The 18515-nt window shown below is 41.0% G+C and overlaps 1 protein-coding gene across 5 annotated transcripts; it reads right to left on the bottom strand.

The window, feature by feature from the left end:
* Positions 1-5984: 5984 nt before the first annotated feature.
* Positions 5985-15732, bottom strand: CUNH11orf87 (chromosome unknown C11orf87 homolog). Of its 5 annotated transcripts, XM_032285654.1 has the most exons (3): positions 13166-15732; positions 12804-12967; positions 9427-11677 (listed from the first exon to the last, which is right to left on the bottom strand). In XM_032285654.1, exon 3 carries the CDS (start codon positions 11417-11419, stop codon positions 10820-10822), a length of 600 nt encoding a protein of 199 aa, XP_032141545.1. In that variant the 5' UTR covers positions 11420-11677; positions 12804-12967; positions 13166-15732; the 3' UTR covers positions 9427-10819. The 5 variants fall into 5 exon arrangements, with proteins under 5 accessions (XP_032141544.1, XP_032141545.1, XP_032141547.1 ...); XM_032285653.1 differs by lacking the exons at positions 12804-12967; positions 13166-15732 and adding an exon at positions 12165-12478 and having other exon boundaries at positions 5985-11677; XM_032285656.1 differs by lacking the exon at positions 12804-12967 and having other exon boundaries at positions 9466-11677; positions 13166-13259.
* Between the last annotated feature and the right edge of the window lie 2783 nt (positions 15733-18515).

The raw sequence follows: 18515 nt of genomic DNA on the forward strand, positions 1-18515 counted from the left end.
GAAGATACAGATTATTGAACAAGGCCAAAGATTACAATGAAGCTACTCTTATTGCCTTCCAGAAATCAAGTGAAACTGATGACTCTCAAATATACTATTGCTTTGCCTTTCTGTTGCTGTTGTGATTCTGCCAAGACTCCTTTTACAGTAGTACCAGAGTACTTTATCAGGCATATGTCCATAGGATTGCAATTCATTTGTTTATTCAGCATCTTTACTAAACAACTACCATGTACCAGGCCCTTTGCAAGAGATTGGAATGTGACTTCAGAACACAAAGAACATGAGTTTGCTATTAATCATCTACCAGAAAAGTACCCCTTCCCTTTCCCAAACCAATCCTCATAAAAGAAGCCAGAACAGGGACTACCATATACTCATTGGCCACTATTGTTAGATATTTGCATATGTTTTCTAATTTAATCCACACAATAAACCATGAAACTGAAGCATGGAGAAGTTCAGAAACTTCTCCAAGGTCTCATACCTACCAAGTATCAGAACCAAGATTTGAACCCTGGCCACTTCCCCACATTACTGGCTGTGTTGGCCTTTCAACATCTTCACCAACACATGGGTTTCTTCTCAGCAGTATATTGATTCTTATTGCTCTCAATGGGTTCCTATCTGATCACTGTATTCCAAAAGAGTAAAGTGGGGTTTATAGTAGATTATGTGTAATGTCATGATTCTCTGCAGGCATGCCTCAGAATTGCAACAAATGGCCTAACAGCTAATGTCAGAACACACAAACACTTCCAGACATACGGAACACTGCTTCACTGCTTCAACATGACAGACTATGAGTAGCAGTTACCAGGAATTACAAGATGGTGACAGTGTAATTTCTTGAAGCTCACAGAGCAAACTGCAGACTGCTCCATAGAGCTATGCTTTACCACATTCTGAACATGCTCTGGGGACAAACTCATTAAAGGCTGTGCCAGCAAAGCCCAGAACCTTCCTTTGAACCCCCTTTTATTAACTTTTTCACCAAGTCATGACAGCTAAGCAGCACCCAACCAGGGGTGCTCTGAGCCATAAAATAGAAAGCAGAAATCTCTTCTCTGCCCTTTCCTCCTCTTTTTGCTCTTTTCCCTCACACCAGGCATCTATGAATCACCAAATCCATCAGTTCCATAACCTAACATGCACTTGACTATGCCCTTATTTTTCATCCCCATCTCCGTTAGTTCAAATCCTCATCATTTGTCACAGGATTATTGCAGCTGCTTCATATCTGGTGTCTCAATCACCATTACATCTGTTCTATACAGTGATCTTCCCAGAGTAATTTATAATAAACCAAATCTATAACTCAGCTCTACATTCAAAATTTCTCATGGATTCCCCATCAACAACAGAATAGGCATATCTTTAAATGCTGCCCTTGCAGAGCCCTTAATGATCTGGCTTACTTCTATTTTTCAGATTTCTCTTTTGACAATCCCAGTATGAACAGCATAATACTTGTTGTTTAAATATGCACAATACTCTTACCTCTGTGTTTTGTATGTGCTTTTTTTTCTGTCTCAAATGCTTTTTCTTCTTCTGGTGAATTTCTGCTTATCCCTCAAAACCCAGCTAAAATATAGGATATCTTTTCCTAACCTTCCCGGATAGACTTAGTTGTTACTTCTTTGTGCTTAGAAATGCTTTATCATACATTTATCGCCACACATGAATCAAATTAAAATGTATTGGTTAATTAGACTACTACTAAAGTACCAGCAGATTTCATCACTCCTCCTTATTTGCGAGCATCAGTACCTGATAGAATGTTCCATGAGCCTAAGATTTTTTGCCTTCTTCCTACAAAAATTGAGTTTGCTAATTTATAAAATTAGGAACCTGGATGAAATTAGGTTTCAAAAATTCTTCTGTATAAACAATTCTTAGTCAATTAAATCTCACATCTGCATGGCTTCTTGAAGTCTTTCCTCAAATATCAGAGGCTGCCTCTAACCACCCTATTTAAAATCCATACCACCCCGCTTCACTGATTTGTCTTCAAGGGACTTTTCTTTCTGTAATATACTCTATAACTTACTTAGGTGTTTTGTTTATTGTCTATCTCCACTAGAAGAAACCCCCATAAGAGCAGGACATTTGCTTACATTGTTTATTGCTGCATTTCTGGGACAAAATGATGCTGGCCATATAGCTGTCTCACAATAAATGTCTGTTGACTGAATACTCTCAGTATTAGAGATGAAAGGTTCAAATGGATTATCCCTTCAACTAGATACATATATCAGTCAATGACACCTAGTCAGTGGTCAAGCAAAGACTAGCTAGTTACCAGAATAAGGACAAACAGCAAAGGCTCCAGGCTGATTGACCACTGTCAGTAATAGGACAGTTTCCCTGGGACAAAGAAATGAAGCTACCTAAGAGTTTAAGAATGGAACTAACCAAGGTGGACCCTGAAAATAATCCTGCCACACAGCATGGCTAATTCTCATTTGTAGAACATAATCTTTTAGGCATCTCCCAACAGGAAAACTTGTGAAGGTGGGTGTGGGTGGATGCCCCAAGGAAGCTTTTGCCACGAGGCAAAGGTAGAGAAGTGAGCCTTTCTCTGCCTCTCCTTTCTCTGCTCTTTCCACCCCTTTGGAATTGAGTGACCTGCACTTCCTCCTCTCCTTTCCATCATGGGGTTTCTAGAAAAGGCTGATGCATATGGAGGTGCAAAAGATTGCTGGCAGTTATGATCTTTCTCAAGGGTGCTTGTCAGGGGCCTACAGCATAAATCACAGTAACTAAGCTTTTAACTTAGTTCATACTGAATTAAGAGCTAATACTTTGGCAAACAAAAGGGAAGACGGTGTATTTCAGATGTCACAGAATTCCTACCATGCAATTTGAAATAAACATCTACGTATATACGAGTGTAACTAATATTTAAGGTGCCTCTCAATGTAGGCTCATTTATCTCTCTTCCACATTCTAGTTTCCATTTTAAGACAGCTGTGAAGCTACAGTCAGTGTATTGAATGTGGTATGTAGAAAGCAAAGAGCCTAAAACCTACCCTTTCTTGTCTGATTGTACCTTTGTACTAAAGAAAGTTCTTAAGGGGTTGCTTAGAAAAGTCTAATCCTTCCAGTCCTGGATGATTGGGGAGGGGAGAGAGAGGAATCTAATATTGATTGAGGAAGATGAATTCTAAGACTCTTGCTCCCCAAACCCCTTGATTCAGAGACAAGTTACGATAGAGAGGGATCCAATGACAAGCATTCTGATAGGATCAGGGAGTCAGAGGACTTTGAAGGTAGTAAGGGCTTTAGTAAGTATCTATGTCTCTACTAATGGGAAACTTTAATGGGGAGAGCTACTGTACTTTCCTGTTTCCAAACAGAAGGCAGTGGCAATGGGATGATGGTCATGGCAGGAGGCCCCTAGAAGGCTTCTTGTTTTCTGTCATCTAAATGGAACCCAGAAATTCCCATTTGTCCTCGTTAAAGGAGCCCAGGGATGCTTAGAACACAGTAAAACAGCAAAATTCTTCAGTTGAAACAAAAAGCCACTGTAGACTCAAAGTTTGAGACTCTAGAAAATTATCCATGGTCCTAGGCTCCAGTTGGGGGTACAAGATAGGACTTGCTGTAGAATAGCAGCCACCAGTTTGGGAAGCAAAACAGTCTGGCCACTCTCCAGCTGAACCAGCAAGTTCCTTTAACTCTGCATAGATCTAAAGAGAATTCTTCCTCTGCCACCATGAGATAACATAAATTATACCCAGACACAACCCTGGAAAGGGGCAAAGGAAAGAGAGAAAATCTGATAATGTGGTGACTTCTTAAGAGAACTATCAAGCAAATCGGTCCCTATGAGGAAAATAAGATGAATTACAGGAAAATTAAGTAGCCACATTTGTTTTGCACATCTGTATGTGAAGGGTGAGTATTTTTGTCATCTCAATGCATTTTTGCCACCTAAATGCATTGAGGGTAGTAGGTGCTTTCCTGAAAAATTTTGAGATTCCATGTGCAGAAAATTTTTGTGCCACAAAGTGACTACCAACCTCTAAGCTAAAATTTAAGATCCTGACTTAAGGTCATGATCCAAGAAGAGAGAAGATTTGCAAATGCAGATGACGATATTCAGCATAAATTAGAAAAGTGGATTTAAGAAAGGTTATCCCAAGAGCTTCGTCTTGTTCTGTAAAGTTTTAGAGCCACTTTTTGAGACAGGGAAACCCACTATTACATCAATTCAAGCCTGGGACATACCTGTAGTTTGTATTTGGGGAAGAAGTGATTGGATTTCAACAATTAATCAGAAAGAGAATACACAGCTAATATTTCATAAATTAATCCACCCAGAGAGACTGTAGTTGAGGAATGGAACCATGCTACTCTTGTGAGAGCTACCTGAGTTAATACTTATCCTTCTCTTGAGCCAAACAGCTGAAGTTAGAGCACATAGACCTACTGGGAGTTAAGTTGGACAGTGGCTAGGGATAGGATTGTATCACCAATCTTTACTTGCTGCTGCCTTTACATCAAGTAGCTACTCATCTCCACTCCAGTATTCAAGATACACTAGAAGTTTATCCAAGCTCAAGAGAAGTATTTCCTAGACACAATCTGCAGCTCCTAAAGGGTAGGGGATAGAGTGAAATAATGGACCAGTATATGCAAGAGTTTGTGCCTTCTTAGGGACAAATCATGATATAAGGTTTAGTAATCAGGTTTTCTAGCCAAAATTAGAGGAATTGGGTAGAAGTTAATATGAAAATAAATGCAAGATAATCAAGCTCCCACCTTCATGGAAAAGGGGGGGGGGGTAGGAGCTTAATCATGAGTACATGTCCCTTGTAAGAATATAGAGATTTACTATGGCACGTGGCATAATATGTTTCAAATAGGTCGTGATTTAGGATCCCTTATTAATAAGCTTACCTTTCTTTCTCTTACACCCTGTCCAACTGCCAGTAAGAGTTAATCATAAGGCTGACATCAGGAAGAAGATGATTAAGTCCATTGCAGAAGCAGGAAGCTAACCATAGTAGGAGGAGTCTTTGGTAGGGAAAAGTAGGCATTAAGAGAAATATTTGCCTCTTCCAGCCTGGGGCAATTTTGAGAAAAATAAGAGAAAAGTGAAGTAGGTGGCCATTAAAGCTTTCATGCTCCTCTTCACACATATTTAGGAGTCAAAAAGAGTGGTGTTATCTTAAACATAAATAGCAAACTCCCTTCCCTTAAATATATTATTGTGGATCTACAAGACGTCAGAAGAAATCCTCATGGCACCATCTAACATGAAGCAAGAGTAGTAGAATGGAGGTGGAGGGATGAATAATTCCAAGATAGACCCAAGCTTTTCACCCACAGGTCCTGAAGATGCAGGGCCCCCAGAAGTTCCTGAATCTCCAAGAAGGGGACAATGTGTGCAAGCACTGGTGGATCTATGGATGGCAGGATTCAGGATATATAGGTTCCTGTGAATGATGAGTTTGAGAAGGAAGACAAAGGTCCAGGGTATAAAATGGCAGTGGTAAATGTCAACACAAAAGCCAGTAGGACAATAGCACTTTAAACTAGGGAGCAGCTCCTTTTCGGCAGGGTTCAGCTAGGATCCATCAGAATTTACATAAGTTGGAGGCTACCTTTGCCCTAATTGGCACAAAATCATGTCAGCCACATCCGTTCCTGATATACCTGATTATATTATATTAGAGAAGTGAAGGCAGAGAAAGAAGAAATCTGAGAATTTAAGTATATGACCTCAAGATCCTGAGCATCTGCCTAAAGAAGCTGCTAAATTATTATACTGGACTGTTTATTGGGTTGTCCTAAATTTTATACACATCCCATTTCTAAGATGTAGTTGGTTTGTGAGGAAGAGCAAATGAGTTGGGAAAATATTTTTTAAAAACAATATAATTTCTGTGAGCATCTGAGTGTAATAGAATAAGTAATTATGTTATCCTGGTATATTATACAATAATCTGGTGAGGAAATATTGTCCAAAAAGCCAATTAACAAGAAAACTCTTTTATTGATAGAAAAGCAAAACAAATTTTCCATGAATTCTAATATCTGTTTTATCTATTGGGTATACTCAAGTTTGAAAGTCAATTTTTCTGTTGTTATCATCACTTCACTGTTGTTGCTTTTAATCTCTCTATACAAACAGCCCCTTGTAATCACAACGGTAAGGGAAATATCCCCATGTCAGAGAGGTAGGACCTCCTTGATAAGTCGTTGTCTCCAATTAAAGTTAATTCTTATTCTCAGCTAAGCATTCATATATGGCACCAATTGTATTATTAGGTTGGTGACATTAATAAGTATTGATGTCAAGCCAAATGTTCTTTTTCTCAAATGTTACCAAATAAATAACAAACCAAATCAGAATCAGATTTACATTCATTCCAATTATTAAACACTCTTCTATAGATTGGGCAATTTATTCTAATATGAGCTGAAACATCCATGAGTCACAATCACTAGTTCCAACAAAAAATGGCCCAAATAAGTAAGTCTTTCAGATTCAAATTGAAAGATCAAATTCATGTGGGAATGGGACTAAGGAAACTGATCAGATTATATTAAAGTTTCTGCTTCTAATTTAACCTGTAACTTTCACATAATACCATCTAGCAATTGTTCAACTGTTACCCACAGAAAAGCATTAAAGCATATGTCTACATGATAAAAAAAAAATAAGAATTTAACCATTATCTAATTGATACAATTGATGCAGATAGAAATGGTGGAAAATTCAGATGTCAAAGAAGTTTCTTAAAGCTAATTTGTCCATATTATCTAAAAATGATTTTTCAAACTAAAGATAATGGTCATGTTTTCACTTTAGCTATGCAGATAAAAGTTGTATCTCTACACAACATACAGGTTGAAAATGAAAAAAATCAAACCATAATCCAGGTTCCAGGTTTGTGGTCTAGATGGCCCTAAACCTCTCCTGGATATTTTTGCTTTCCATCTAGATATTTAGACCACATTGACATGGTCATAACTTTATTATCATTGCTACATTTGAGTCACTAACCTAGGAAAGGAAGCTTATCTAATTACCAATTTTCCAAGCTAACCAGGACTCTCCCCTTTCATTACTAAAGAGAAAGTCATTCAGATTTGACCCAGAGAAATAAGTGCATGCACATACCTGACTTTTCAGTATCCTCTTTGGATAAGAGGATGGAACAACTATTTAGTTTCCATCTCATTCTTGTAATGACAGAAAAGAGAATACAAAAAGTCAATTGTAAATTTATACAAAATGTATGCATATATAAATACATATTTATGGGTGTATATAAAGTCTAAAGATTATATCCATCTACATCTTTAAGATTCGGAGTCTTGTACAGTTGATATAATAGTATTCTCCCTCCAAATTTTCTCATTTTTAAAAACAGTAAGAATCAAGCATGCCACCTTATTAATACCGAATAGCAAGTGCAGAAGTTAAGCTGTAGCTATAGGGGTTTGAAGCAATTAGTTTGACGGGACATCAGTAAATAAAATTCTTGAAATAAATTTAGCTATTTCCAGATTGCCTTTTGTTTCATTAAAATGAAAACCTCAGTGCCCTGTTGGTAGCATCCCAAGCTCCTGAGACTGCCAGTTGAGCTCTCTGAAAAGCAGTCCTTTAAACAGGGTCTGTACAAATTGCTTAGATATGTGCTTATTGAAATAATTTGGTGTGGGAACTGGATTACTAGAATTTCATGTAATTTTCTGTCTCATGAAAAAAAATCACAAGTGATACCACTGGAAGCTTAGGTTCTGAGTATATTAAGCTCAGTATGAAATTTGACTCACAAACTGCATTATCTTTACACAGAGCACTATTTAAAATATTAAACCATAGTCAATTAATGGATAAAGGCATACATATTTAAAGGTGCACAATAACAGTGTATTACAGATGTGTGCCCATGTTGAGAGGTATTGAGATTTTTTTTTTTTTAACAATATACATGATGCTTTTATTTCTCTTGCTCCTTGCATTTCTTTGGGGGAAAATGATGTAGGACAACTTCTTAATTATCCCACAAAGTATACAGGCTGCTCCTTGGAAGGGGGTTATTATTGCATGCCTCGAATGTACTATGATTCATAAGGCAAGAACATATGCGTAGCTTCAGCACCAAGAAAATTGAATCGTTATCCAGCACTGCTCACAACAGAACATCTTATTGCTTTAATAAAATGGGAAATTATTCACTGTAGAAAGTGCACCAAATAAGGGGAAGAAAGTAATATCCATGCACTTATTGGAGCTCATTGGAAATGATGAAGCTCCCTTCTGGGTCCCTGATTCTATTCAAATTTCAAGTCTAAAAGTCATTCTGTAATAAGATATTAAAGAGCTACCACTGGATGAGGGTGAGCTACAAAAATTAATGGACTTTCTTCTTCACAGTGCCTTAGTCATTCTGATATACACTGTAGAACTCTGATGCACTAAAGGATTCCCTAGTGGCCTGAGGGAGTTAATGCACTCCTTTACCTATTAATAGGAAGTGACTAAGGCACTGGAGAAAATCTGGTTCATTGTTTAACATATTGTATCCAAATATTATACCTGGTCTTCCTAATATTACAAGATGGCATGCTTCAATGATGATCTTCTGTGCTTCAGGAAAGGTGATTATCTAGTGGGTGATTAAATTAACTTTAATAAATTATTTTTATAAGAGACACAGACTAAGCTTGGGCAATTTAATAGAAGACCAAAAACCACATGTGCCTGGACCAAGTAGACAATTTAGAACAATTAGTTGTTTAGGAGAGGGATGCTCGTAGTGTCACTATTGCCTTACACCCTGCAGAACAGTAAGGACTCTTTCGGTAGAGCTTTTTGCAGATCATTTTCATTCATACAGTTCCCAAAAATTTGAATAGCTGTCAAAGGCTTAATTTCCAAGAAGAGATGCCACTGCATATAATTAATATTATAATATGCTTCTGGCTTCTATCATTCAACCAAAGGAAACAAGGTAGTAAATAACTATAGGCGAACTCCATTTCTAACATAGATGACCTTGTCTTGCATTAGAAAATAATAAAACATTTATATTTTCTCACTTTTTTTCTCAGTATTTATGTATATTCAGTGAAGCTAGCTAGGGCAGACAGAGAAAGAGAGAGCATTTCCTTTGCTGCAGGCAGAGATTTGTAACTAAACACGCTGAAAACATTTTTATCCTCTAAGTCATTACTAGATCAAACTTTTCTTGAATTTCTCATGTCCTGTCATCCAAATTGCCCAACATCCCCACCAGTCTCATCTCCAACCACTTATAGTACAAGCAAGCGCACACACCACTGCCTCCAGGTGGTAACTGCATGCAGGGAGAACTACAGGCACTGTTTAAATATTAACTATGTTTTTTAATAGATGGCATTCCTGCACATCCATTATTTGTTTCTGTGGTTGTGTTTTTTTTTCTATTATTTGCAAAAGAAAAATATAAAGCATGTGTGTCATCTTTTTATAACAGTCTACTACAGGATAAGGTACAAAAGAACACTTCTAGAAACAGCAGAAGCCAGGTCTGCACCACTGAATTTCTCATCCAGTGGTAACCATTATATCAACAGCTGGAAATTAAGAACAATAATATACAGTTTGGAGGACATAGTACAGAACTATAGTTTTTTTTTCTGTATTTGGTACCAATATTATAAATATATAACAAAGGTGCACTTGTTCTAAAAATAAAACAAACATTCTAGTTGGTTAGATACTGCACTTTCAGTACTACACATCACCTAATACTTTTTTTTTTTTTTTTACAAAAAGATAACTTATGCAATGTTTAATAATAAGAAAACCAATAGTACACGCTAACCCGATTGTAGAAGAAGAAGAAAGAACCCAACCAAAAGCCTAAATAGTCACTTTCCAAAAAGCCCCTCCTCCGCCTTCACAACTAGAGGAAGTAACCAGGACGATGAGGCGACTTCAGCACCAGACCTGACTGGACAGCTCCCAGATCCTCTGTAAATCCTGAAAATGTCACAAGTCAAAGGTGTACAGGTGGGGGTAGGGCAGGGAGTGAAAGCATTAGTTTTTAAAAAAAAACGTATTTAAAGATTTTAATGTACTTGTGCTCGGCCAGCGAGGGACATTTTAAAAAAGTAAATCAAATGCTCTGTCCTGGAAAAGGTAATGTTTAACCAAGGGGTGAGAAATGGGCTGACTGGCAAGGGGTACCTGTCATGAACGCTTTCCGGGGACTTTCTCCATGGCCTCTTGCAGTCCTGGTGCTTCATATAGACGTTTTCTTTATATACTATTGCCTGAGCCCTGCTGAGGGTGGGAATGGGGAGGTGAGGAAAGCTAAAGGAAAAGTGAAAGCTTAGGGGTCAGAGGGGAAGGAAGGAAACTAAACCTTAACTTGACAGCTATGTACATTACTGGGCCCCCTCCCCTCCCTCTGCTCCGGAATCAATGCCTTTTATATATTTGGTAGCTTGTGCGGTTTCTCCTCCTAATTGAGGGGAGCGCGGGGTGGAGTGAGAAGATGCATCCTTCACTGACAATGAGAAATTATGTGATTTGTCATGCGCTTGGATTGTGTTATTAGTATAATAATTACTATATAAATATTATTAAAGTATTATTATCAGCGTTATTTCTTCTTCAGAGACTTTCCTCGCCCAATATTTACAAATACCGCACAGTGCCTCGGCGGAGGAGAAACAAGAGTAAGGGGAGGGTAAGGAAACCAGGAACAGGAAAGGGGCCAGAGGAAAATGGAAAAGGAAGGAAGGAGGAGAAAAGCAAGGATGGCAAAGATGCTGGAAATAAGGATGAGGAACGAGAGGGGCTAGACGATCAGGACAGTACCACCGTTTGCAAAAGGCCCTCGCCAGCTGTGTCCAAACAGGAGGAAGCTGCGTGTGCTCCTTGGGGACTGGAGGCTGGTGGTGGAGGCGGAGGAGCACAGGGACCCTGGCACGGGAGGCCAGGGGATGAAGAGGAGGAGGTGGTGGCATTGGAGGGGGTGCAGAAGGGAGAGTCCCGGGGCTGCCTCTCCAGCCGGGTTTCCTTTGCGTGGGTGGGGGCCTGCCTGCTGGGTCGGGGTAGCCCTCCGCCACCACGGCTGCCGCTGCAGTGATCCCTTTCATATTCCTCCTGAGCCCTCTGCATCTTCCGCTTCTTCATCCTACGCTTGTGGATGTGGAACGTGGAGAGGGACAGCACGATGAGGCAGAAGATGAGGGTGACCAGGACAATCAGCACCAGCGTTGAGGAGAAGGACTGGAAGAGCTGCTGTCCCACCTGCGTGATGCAGGTGCCGCTGCCGCCTGCGCCTGGGCTACGGGCACCCATGCTGCCGCTGCCGCTGCCGCTGGCGTTGGGGGAAGCAAAGGTCCGGTTGAGGAGACACGGCGGCAACGCCAGCCTCAGCTCCTTCGGTGCCCTGGCACTCATTGGCGCGGGGCTGAAAGGGGCCGGTCTCACTAGGCTTCCCCTTTGAGCACACCGTTCCCACCAGCCAAGAAGAGGATGGAGCCCACACCACCCAAAACCGCTCCCTGTAGCGGGAGGGGGTGTGCAAGCGAGCCAAGGACTAACGGAGCAACTGCTGGCAAGCAAGGCGACCAAGGAGTGAAGGGCGCCGGAGAGATCCTCGCCGATTCCACCTCGAACACGTCTCCGCGCGCCCCTTTCCTTCGCGGAGGCACCAGGCTGCAAAGACACAAAGCTTAGTTAGAATCTCGGCTGCTGCCCAGGGGAGTGCGGTCGGGAAGGATCAAACACCACCCACCGCAAAGCAGCCCTCTAGGCACACTGCCTGAGCTGGGCACTGCCCGTCTTTTCGGTCAGCGGGCCCCAGCCTGCCCACCGCTGGCCGCGCACCAGAGCCACCAGCTGCCTGCTCAAGCCACTCCACTCGACAGAATGGGGTCTGCGCCGGCACCGCGGAGGTGCCGATTACTCAGCAGATAAGGCAGTCTCCCTTCCGCCCTTCACAACTTTATAATTGCAACAGACAAGCAGCCGCTTCGGATTGAATTCCCTACTTCCCAGAGCGCCGGCTCTCCTCTTTTCTGCTCCCTCTCGGCGGATGTCTTCACCTGGATCCTACCCTTCCCAGCACCCACCCCGGGCCACCGAGCAGGCTCCGGTACGCAGTCCTCCCTTCTTCCCACCGCCCCCCCAACTCCAGACTCGCCCTCTCTGGAACGGAGTCAGATCCCTTGGGTTCCATTCCCAGGGGGATACCCCTGGCACCACATCCCACTCTGCCGCTGTCCGCGACTGTGGCTGACGCACAGGAACGCGCTCCATCTCTTCTCCAGCCTTCTTCCCTGGCATTCTCCCCGCTCCAAAAAAAAAAAAAAAAAAAAAAAAAAAGACGGCGGAAACATCCTTCTCAGCTGACACCTTCCCACAAACGGCCCCCTCCTCCCCATCTCCCTGTAACCCCAACTTGGCAGTAACCTGCTTCTTTCTAGAGGAGCTGGAATGGGAAGGGAAGGGTTTCTGCCTTCAAAGTTTGGGGAATGGACCTTCTTTCTGTCCTTCCCAGACCCAGCCGGAAGGCCCCGAGGCTTTTCCGGGAGACGGGAGCCAGTAGACCCGAAGCTCACGGGGAGCCTCCTTGCTGCTCCCAATAGTCAGCTGCAAACTGTTGCACTGCGGAGCAGCGAGGCAGCGCGCAAGCAAGCCGGATCCTGGTCCGGGGCAGGGGCGGGGGCCAGAGCTATGGCCAGAGGTAGCTGCACAGGCCGCCTGAGCTGCCTTCCCCACTCGCGCTGGGTCGTCAGGTCACCCGGCCATCAGAAGCCTTTAGACGCACCTTGTCTCTTACCTGGACTGCCAGCTGGCTGCAAGGAGGGAGCCCCCGCCGCGCGGCTGCAGTGGCGCCTGCCGAAGGCGCGGAGTGAATGGGCCAGAGACCGACCGAGCCGCGCTGCCGCCGCCGCCGCCGCTGCTGCCACCTTCACCGCCGCTTCAGGGAGCTCAGCTCGCAGCCTATTGCCAGAGAGGCTGGTGACGTCAGGCAGCCACTGCCAGGGCTCCAAGCCACCCCTCAGGCCCCCACCCACTCTCTTACCCCAACACCTTGTCCTGGCGTAGCGAGCCTCTGACACACACTTGCCAGTTCCCTGCCCTTCTCCAGCCCAGGAGCTAGGAGGAGCAACCCCCACCCCTACCCTGCAAGCAACCCACCTTTCGCACTCTCTTGCCTGGGAAGGGTTGAATCTTCAGTTCTCCAGCTTTCTGATTTTGTTCTAGAGCTGACCCTTTGGTGCCAGGATCACATTTTTACACCCTGGAGAACCATCTCCTTTCAGTGCACAGATCAGACTTTCTTCCTGGTGGCTGAAGAAAATTCCCCACCCCAAATCCTCTCTGTGCTGCCCCTGGTTCTGAACATAAACTGCAGGCATTAGATGACAGGGGCATTTCTCAACATAAGTGTGACACAACCCAAAACACAAACCTGAGCAACTTAATCCAAATTAGCCATTTTTCTCCCCTGGAGTTTCCAAGTTATCTTTCACTCCCCCTGATTCATGATCCTCCTCCTTGCATCCTTCACCTACTCATCTCTAGGCCCCAGACTCACTCAATGTATTAAACGCCCCTTCTATTCTGACAATGTAGACACTCACGAGCACACAAAGCACACAGAGTCTTACAAGGCAGAAAGATGAAATTACTCAGAGGAAGGCAGAAAGAACTCCTTATGAAAATTCTAAGTATTGTAGCTCACACAAAGTACCCCTTCATTGGCCCTAATTCTTGGGAAAGTGTTTGGGGCACAACGTTTTAGCAAAATAGATTAAAACTTCCAGAAAAGAATTCAACAGCTTCTCTAAATCTGGAAAGAGACTAGTCATCTATTGGTTTAGAAGTCTTGGAAAAATACGAATAGTGCATTTGATTACAGTATCTAGCTTTGAAAAGGAGTATGATCATTTTTCTGTTGGAGAAGCCAGCTAGGAACTGTACCTAAAGACATTGCATGGTCTTTGAAGGCACTCAGGTGTATTTTTTTCTTTCTTCCTTGTCTTGTTTTCTCTCTTTCAGTCTAGCACAGTGCCCGTAGCTTGCTTACTTGCTAAATTGAATGGTGCAGTATATGTTGTTGTTCTTTCCTGTGATGTCTCGGAAATGACTGATGACCACTTATTTGCTTGTATTTGCTGTACTTGTAAAGAAAGAGGGTCTGACAGGCAGAGGAAAAAGCTGTAAACGGCGTCCCTTCTTCTGACCCTGTGATCAGGATTACACAGTTACTGATGACAGCCCCCCTACCCCAATGCTAGCATCACCTTCCTGCCTGGAATGAGAGCACGTGATGCTTGAAATAGCCACCTGCCACATTTGGACAATTTAGCTTTGGTGGTCTCAGGATGGAATGGTGAATCTTTTTTTTTTTTTTTTCACTGTGACTAAGTGACACTTTACCATTGACTCCTAACAGGAAATGCCCCATTTTTACACTCTCTTTCCTCCTGAAAAGTTCAGTCTAATAAACATTTTGTAAAGCAAATCCAATTTTGAATACTCCAAAAAGAGATCTGGCTATTTCAAGAATAGGATATTTAGGGCAATAACAGTAATAGAATCTTTTTTGCAGTGCTATTTTCAGCACTGCACATATAGCAATATTTTATAATTTTTTAAAAGTTATCTTGTAAAGCAAAGAATTTTTACATAATTAGAATTGACTCTCAGTGGTCCTTCTGTTTTCTAGATTTGAAGAAATGAGTTATTGGGTTTTCCCTATGGGGAATATATCTTTACAACATGTTGTTATGGGATTACAATATGTATGTAATGGGATTTTTCTTGCATGCCAAGCTCCAAGGCCATGTCAGAAGGCTTCCAATGTTACTCTTTTGTTACAAATGATAGCCATCTGTTATACCAGGAGTGCTAAAACTGTGTGCATTATTTTATACATCCTATGAAAAGACAAGGTCTTAATCTGGAGAACTTACAGTCTGCAGCAGATGAACGTGATTCACCCAGACAATGGTATTTAACTGGAAATGATTTAGGTAGATTAAAGACATTAGTTTTCATGTCAAAAGCATGGTACGCTTTTTTTTTTTTCTTTTCTCTTTCAAGAATAGGCTGTAGGTTCATAATTTGTTCTTACCCAGAGGACAAATGTCCTAAATACACAGAGTTGGATGTCATCAGGCAGTGTGTTTCAAACCCAAGGAAAAGCAATGACAGCAAATATGCATACCTCTTGGACGGCAGGAATTGATCCCACTGACTTACTATATGATTCTGGCACATCTGGCTTAATGACAAGGCTTCTTCCGGACAATATCATTGTTGCCACTATTTTTCCCACCAAACTTCACAAGCCACACTCCCAAGAGTGCAGAACCAAGAAGCTTCTGAAATTCCGGTAATCTTCCCTTGTAATGGGGATGCCCCTCTGAACACAAGCAGGTTCCAAATATTTAACACCATTTAATATTTCAAGTTTAATGAAGAATCTCAATCTAACTTAGAAAAAAGTGCCACATGGGCACCTGTACCTTAATCTAAGAAGCATTGATTCAATAATAATAACTGTTATTTGCCAAACACTTACTACGTGCCAGGCTATACTAAACCCTATATTAGCATTAATCCTCTCTACAACCTTGCAAGGTTTTTTCCAGAACACAAAATTATTCATTATTTGTTCAACAAAAATCTTTGAGTACCTGCTATAGGTAAGGTGAGAAAACTAAGGCTCAGAGTGTTTAAAGCCATGTCCAGGTAACTCACTGAGAAGTATATTACCACATACAGCTAGTGCTCGACTTACGACCATGATTGGTTCTGACAGACTGGTCGTAACACGATTTGGTCGTAAGTTGAGTAGGCTGTATGTACAGTACTGTAAAATGATGTTATAAAAATCTTTAAGTCATATTTTATCATATTTTTCTTTCATTATTGTTATATATCAATTTTCTTTGTTCATTTTATGCCATTTGTATAATCTCTACACCATTTTGTTTCTTATTTTTACATTCATCAGGCTTAAGTAAAACACTGCATTACCAGTACAACTGGTTTAATATTTGCAAATCATACAAAATTACAAAATACAGGTGCATACAAAAATACAAAATACAGGTGTAAAAAATACCATAGGAAACATTTTCCCAATTGCAAAATATATCAAAATATATAAACATGTAGGAAACATTTTATTGGCTACTGGTGCTTGGCTGTGGATCGCTGATGTCGTCATCTGAGGCAGCAGTTGGGGTTACCGGGGTTGGTTTTTTCAGAAACATGGTGAGCTTTGTCTGAATTGTATGTTTCTTTTTTCTTCATAAATTTCACGATACGGAGGAAACACGTCATGCACCATCCGTTCAATCCTTGCAAATCATTCGATGTTTGGGTCCATTGCTTCGAAACGTATAAGAAGTTTATTGGGAGGGGTTTGATGAAAAATATCCAAGACACAAAATGCACATTGCTGTACTGAGTCTGGGATAACTGTTGAAATGGTGCACGCGGAGATGGTAGTGCTGCCGGAAGCTGGTCCGCACTGTCGTACGCCCAGCTGGGCAATGTTTGCGCTGCCAGACGCGGAGCAGTTGTGGCTAGCTATTGTGGTCATAAAGTCGAATGGTCGTAAGTTGCATAGGTCATAAGTCGATCAATACCTGTATATTATTAGGCTAAACCCCAGGTAAACTGATTCCAGAGTATTCTTTTTGTGACTACCTTTTCATGACTGATGGCTTCTCTCTGCCTCTCACTCTCTCTTTCCCTTTCTGTTTTTCTCTTTCACACACACTCTTCTATTTCTATTTTTATTTTACCTCTATCTACTTTTGATTGGGGTAATTATGTAAAGCTAGAGAAAAGCAGAGATGCTTGGTTGAAGTGCAGGAGGGAAGATGGGAAATCCCCATTGTTCAGGTGTTTCCTTCATCCAATCAGCAGCAGTCTACAGGATCTCCACAGATTCCTTTGGACTGAACAAAGTCTAGTTTGATTTAGGCAAGTCATTCTAAACAACAATACAGCATAATATATGCCAGGCACCTCTTCGATTTACAGGGGCTTTTCTAGTGAATGCGCAACTGATTCTGACATTTTGCCTAATGTTATATCTCCTCTAATCTGGGTCCCTGCATACCTACAGAGGTATTTAATATTTGCTTTCAAGTTAAATAAGGAATCTCGAGCTAACTTAGAGAAAAGTGTCATATGCTGCCATGTTACTATTAAATCAACTACTGCCCCAGCCAGCAAATAATAAACAAAGCTCAGAGTGAAGCTCTTGAATTTGTTCTAGTTATCTGGTTTTATTCTAATTCAATATTGTCATCTGCAAAATGGCAATAATAGTAATAGAATCTTTTTTGCAGTGCTGTTTTCAGCACTGAGCATATAGCAAGCATTCAGTAAATAGCTCATTACATTATAAAGAAAATTACTAAGATTGATATTTTATCCCTGGCAATAGAAGCACTATATTGTTTTGGACATCAAAATTCAGAAAAAAATTGATAAGTATTAGTGTCCTCTATGTGAAGATGACTAGAAAGGTGAAGGGACTGAAAACAATGATAGATAATAAGCAATTCAAGGAGCTGAAAATATTAATCTTAAGAGAGGGAAAGATGTGGGGAATGTATCATAGCCTCTTAAAATGTTTGGAGTATCATCAATAGGAGATGGATTTATCCTACCCAACATACTCCAGAGAGAACAGAAATATCGAAAAACAGATGTAGGATAGGAAGCATCTTTCAATGCATTATTTCAGTAGTGGAAAGAACTTTCTAACCACGGAGCTGGTTATCATATACATCAGCAGTCTTCAAAGTGGAGGAGTCAATCCCTGAGAATACATTAGAAATTTTCCAGGGGAATATGTACAGTTTTAAGGGAATTATTTTCCAAGTCTTCTACTTCTATGTGCTTCTCCCCAAAATGTATCTATCTGGGATTAAAATTTATCTTTTGTCACCTCTCCTTGCATTTGTCCTATTTCACAGAAGAAAAACACATGTCTCACCAGTTCTCAATCTTACTATAGTGCATTTACTCAGGGTGTGAAAACCTTTGTGAAACTATGAAAATTAATACTTTGAGGATGTATGACTCCTGAGAGAGGTGACAGATGTCATTTGGGGGACAAACTCATTTTAAGGCTCTATGTCTTATCTATGTATCAATTTATCTTAGAGTTTAAAAGTAAGGTGGTTGTCAGAGGAATGAAAGTATTCTGGTTTATTTAAATTGAAAAATGGATCCAGACTGTTTTTGGAAACAGTAAGCCTGATTTGTCTATTTAGATTGACAGAACTGGATTTGCCTGATAGATTGTATGGAAGACATGCTACACAAATTGAATGCATTAAATCTGTTGATCCAAGGTTTTTACCAAATATATTTAAAGAAAATGTAGGATATGGAATATGCCAGAAATTACACTATTTAAAAGTATTAAATTTCTGATTTAGAAGTTTTAGATGTCAACTTAAAAATGTACAAAGGAGTCCATGATTTTCCAAAATTATTTTAGGGAGCATAT

Source organism: Sapajus apella, unplaced genomic scaffold (genome assembly GCF_009761245.1).
Source record: "Sapajus apella isolate SASKATOON/1434 unplaced genomic scaffold, GSC_monkey_1.0 scaffold16, whole genome shotgun sequence".
NCBI lineage: Eukaryota > Metazoa > Chordata > Mammalia > Primates > Cebidae > Sapajus > Sapajus apella.

Bases quoted from the DNA above. Each gene is read 5' to 3' on its own strand.
- CUNH11orf87 (XM_032285653.1), bottom strand. From the start codon at position 12,200: ATGGAACCCAAGGGATCTGACTCCGTTCCAGAGAGG. The intron at 11,678-12,164 runs GCGAGTCTGGAG...GTGTCTTTGCAG, and splicing joins CTGACTCCGTTCCAGAGAGG to CCTGGTGCCTCCGCGAAGGA.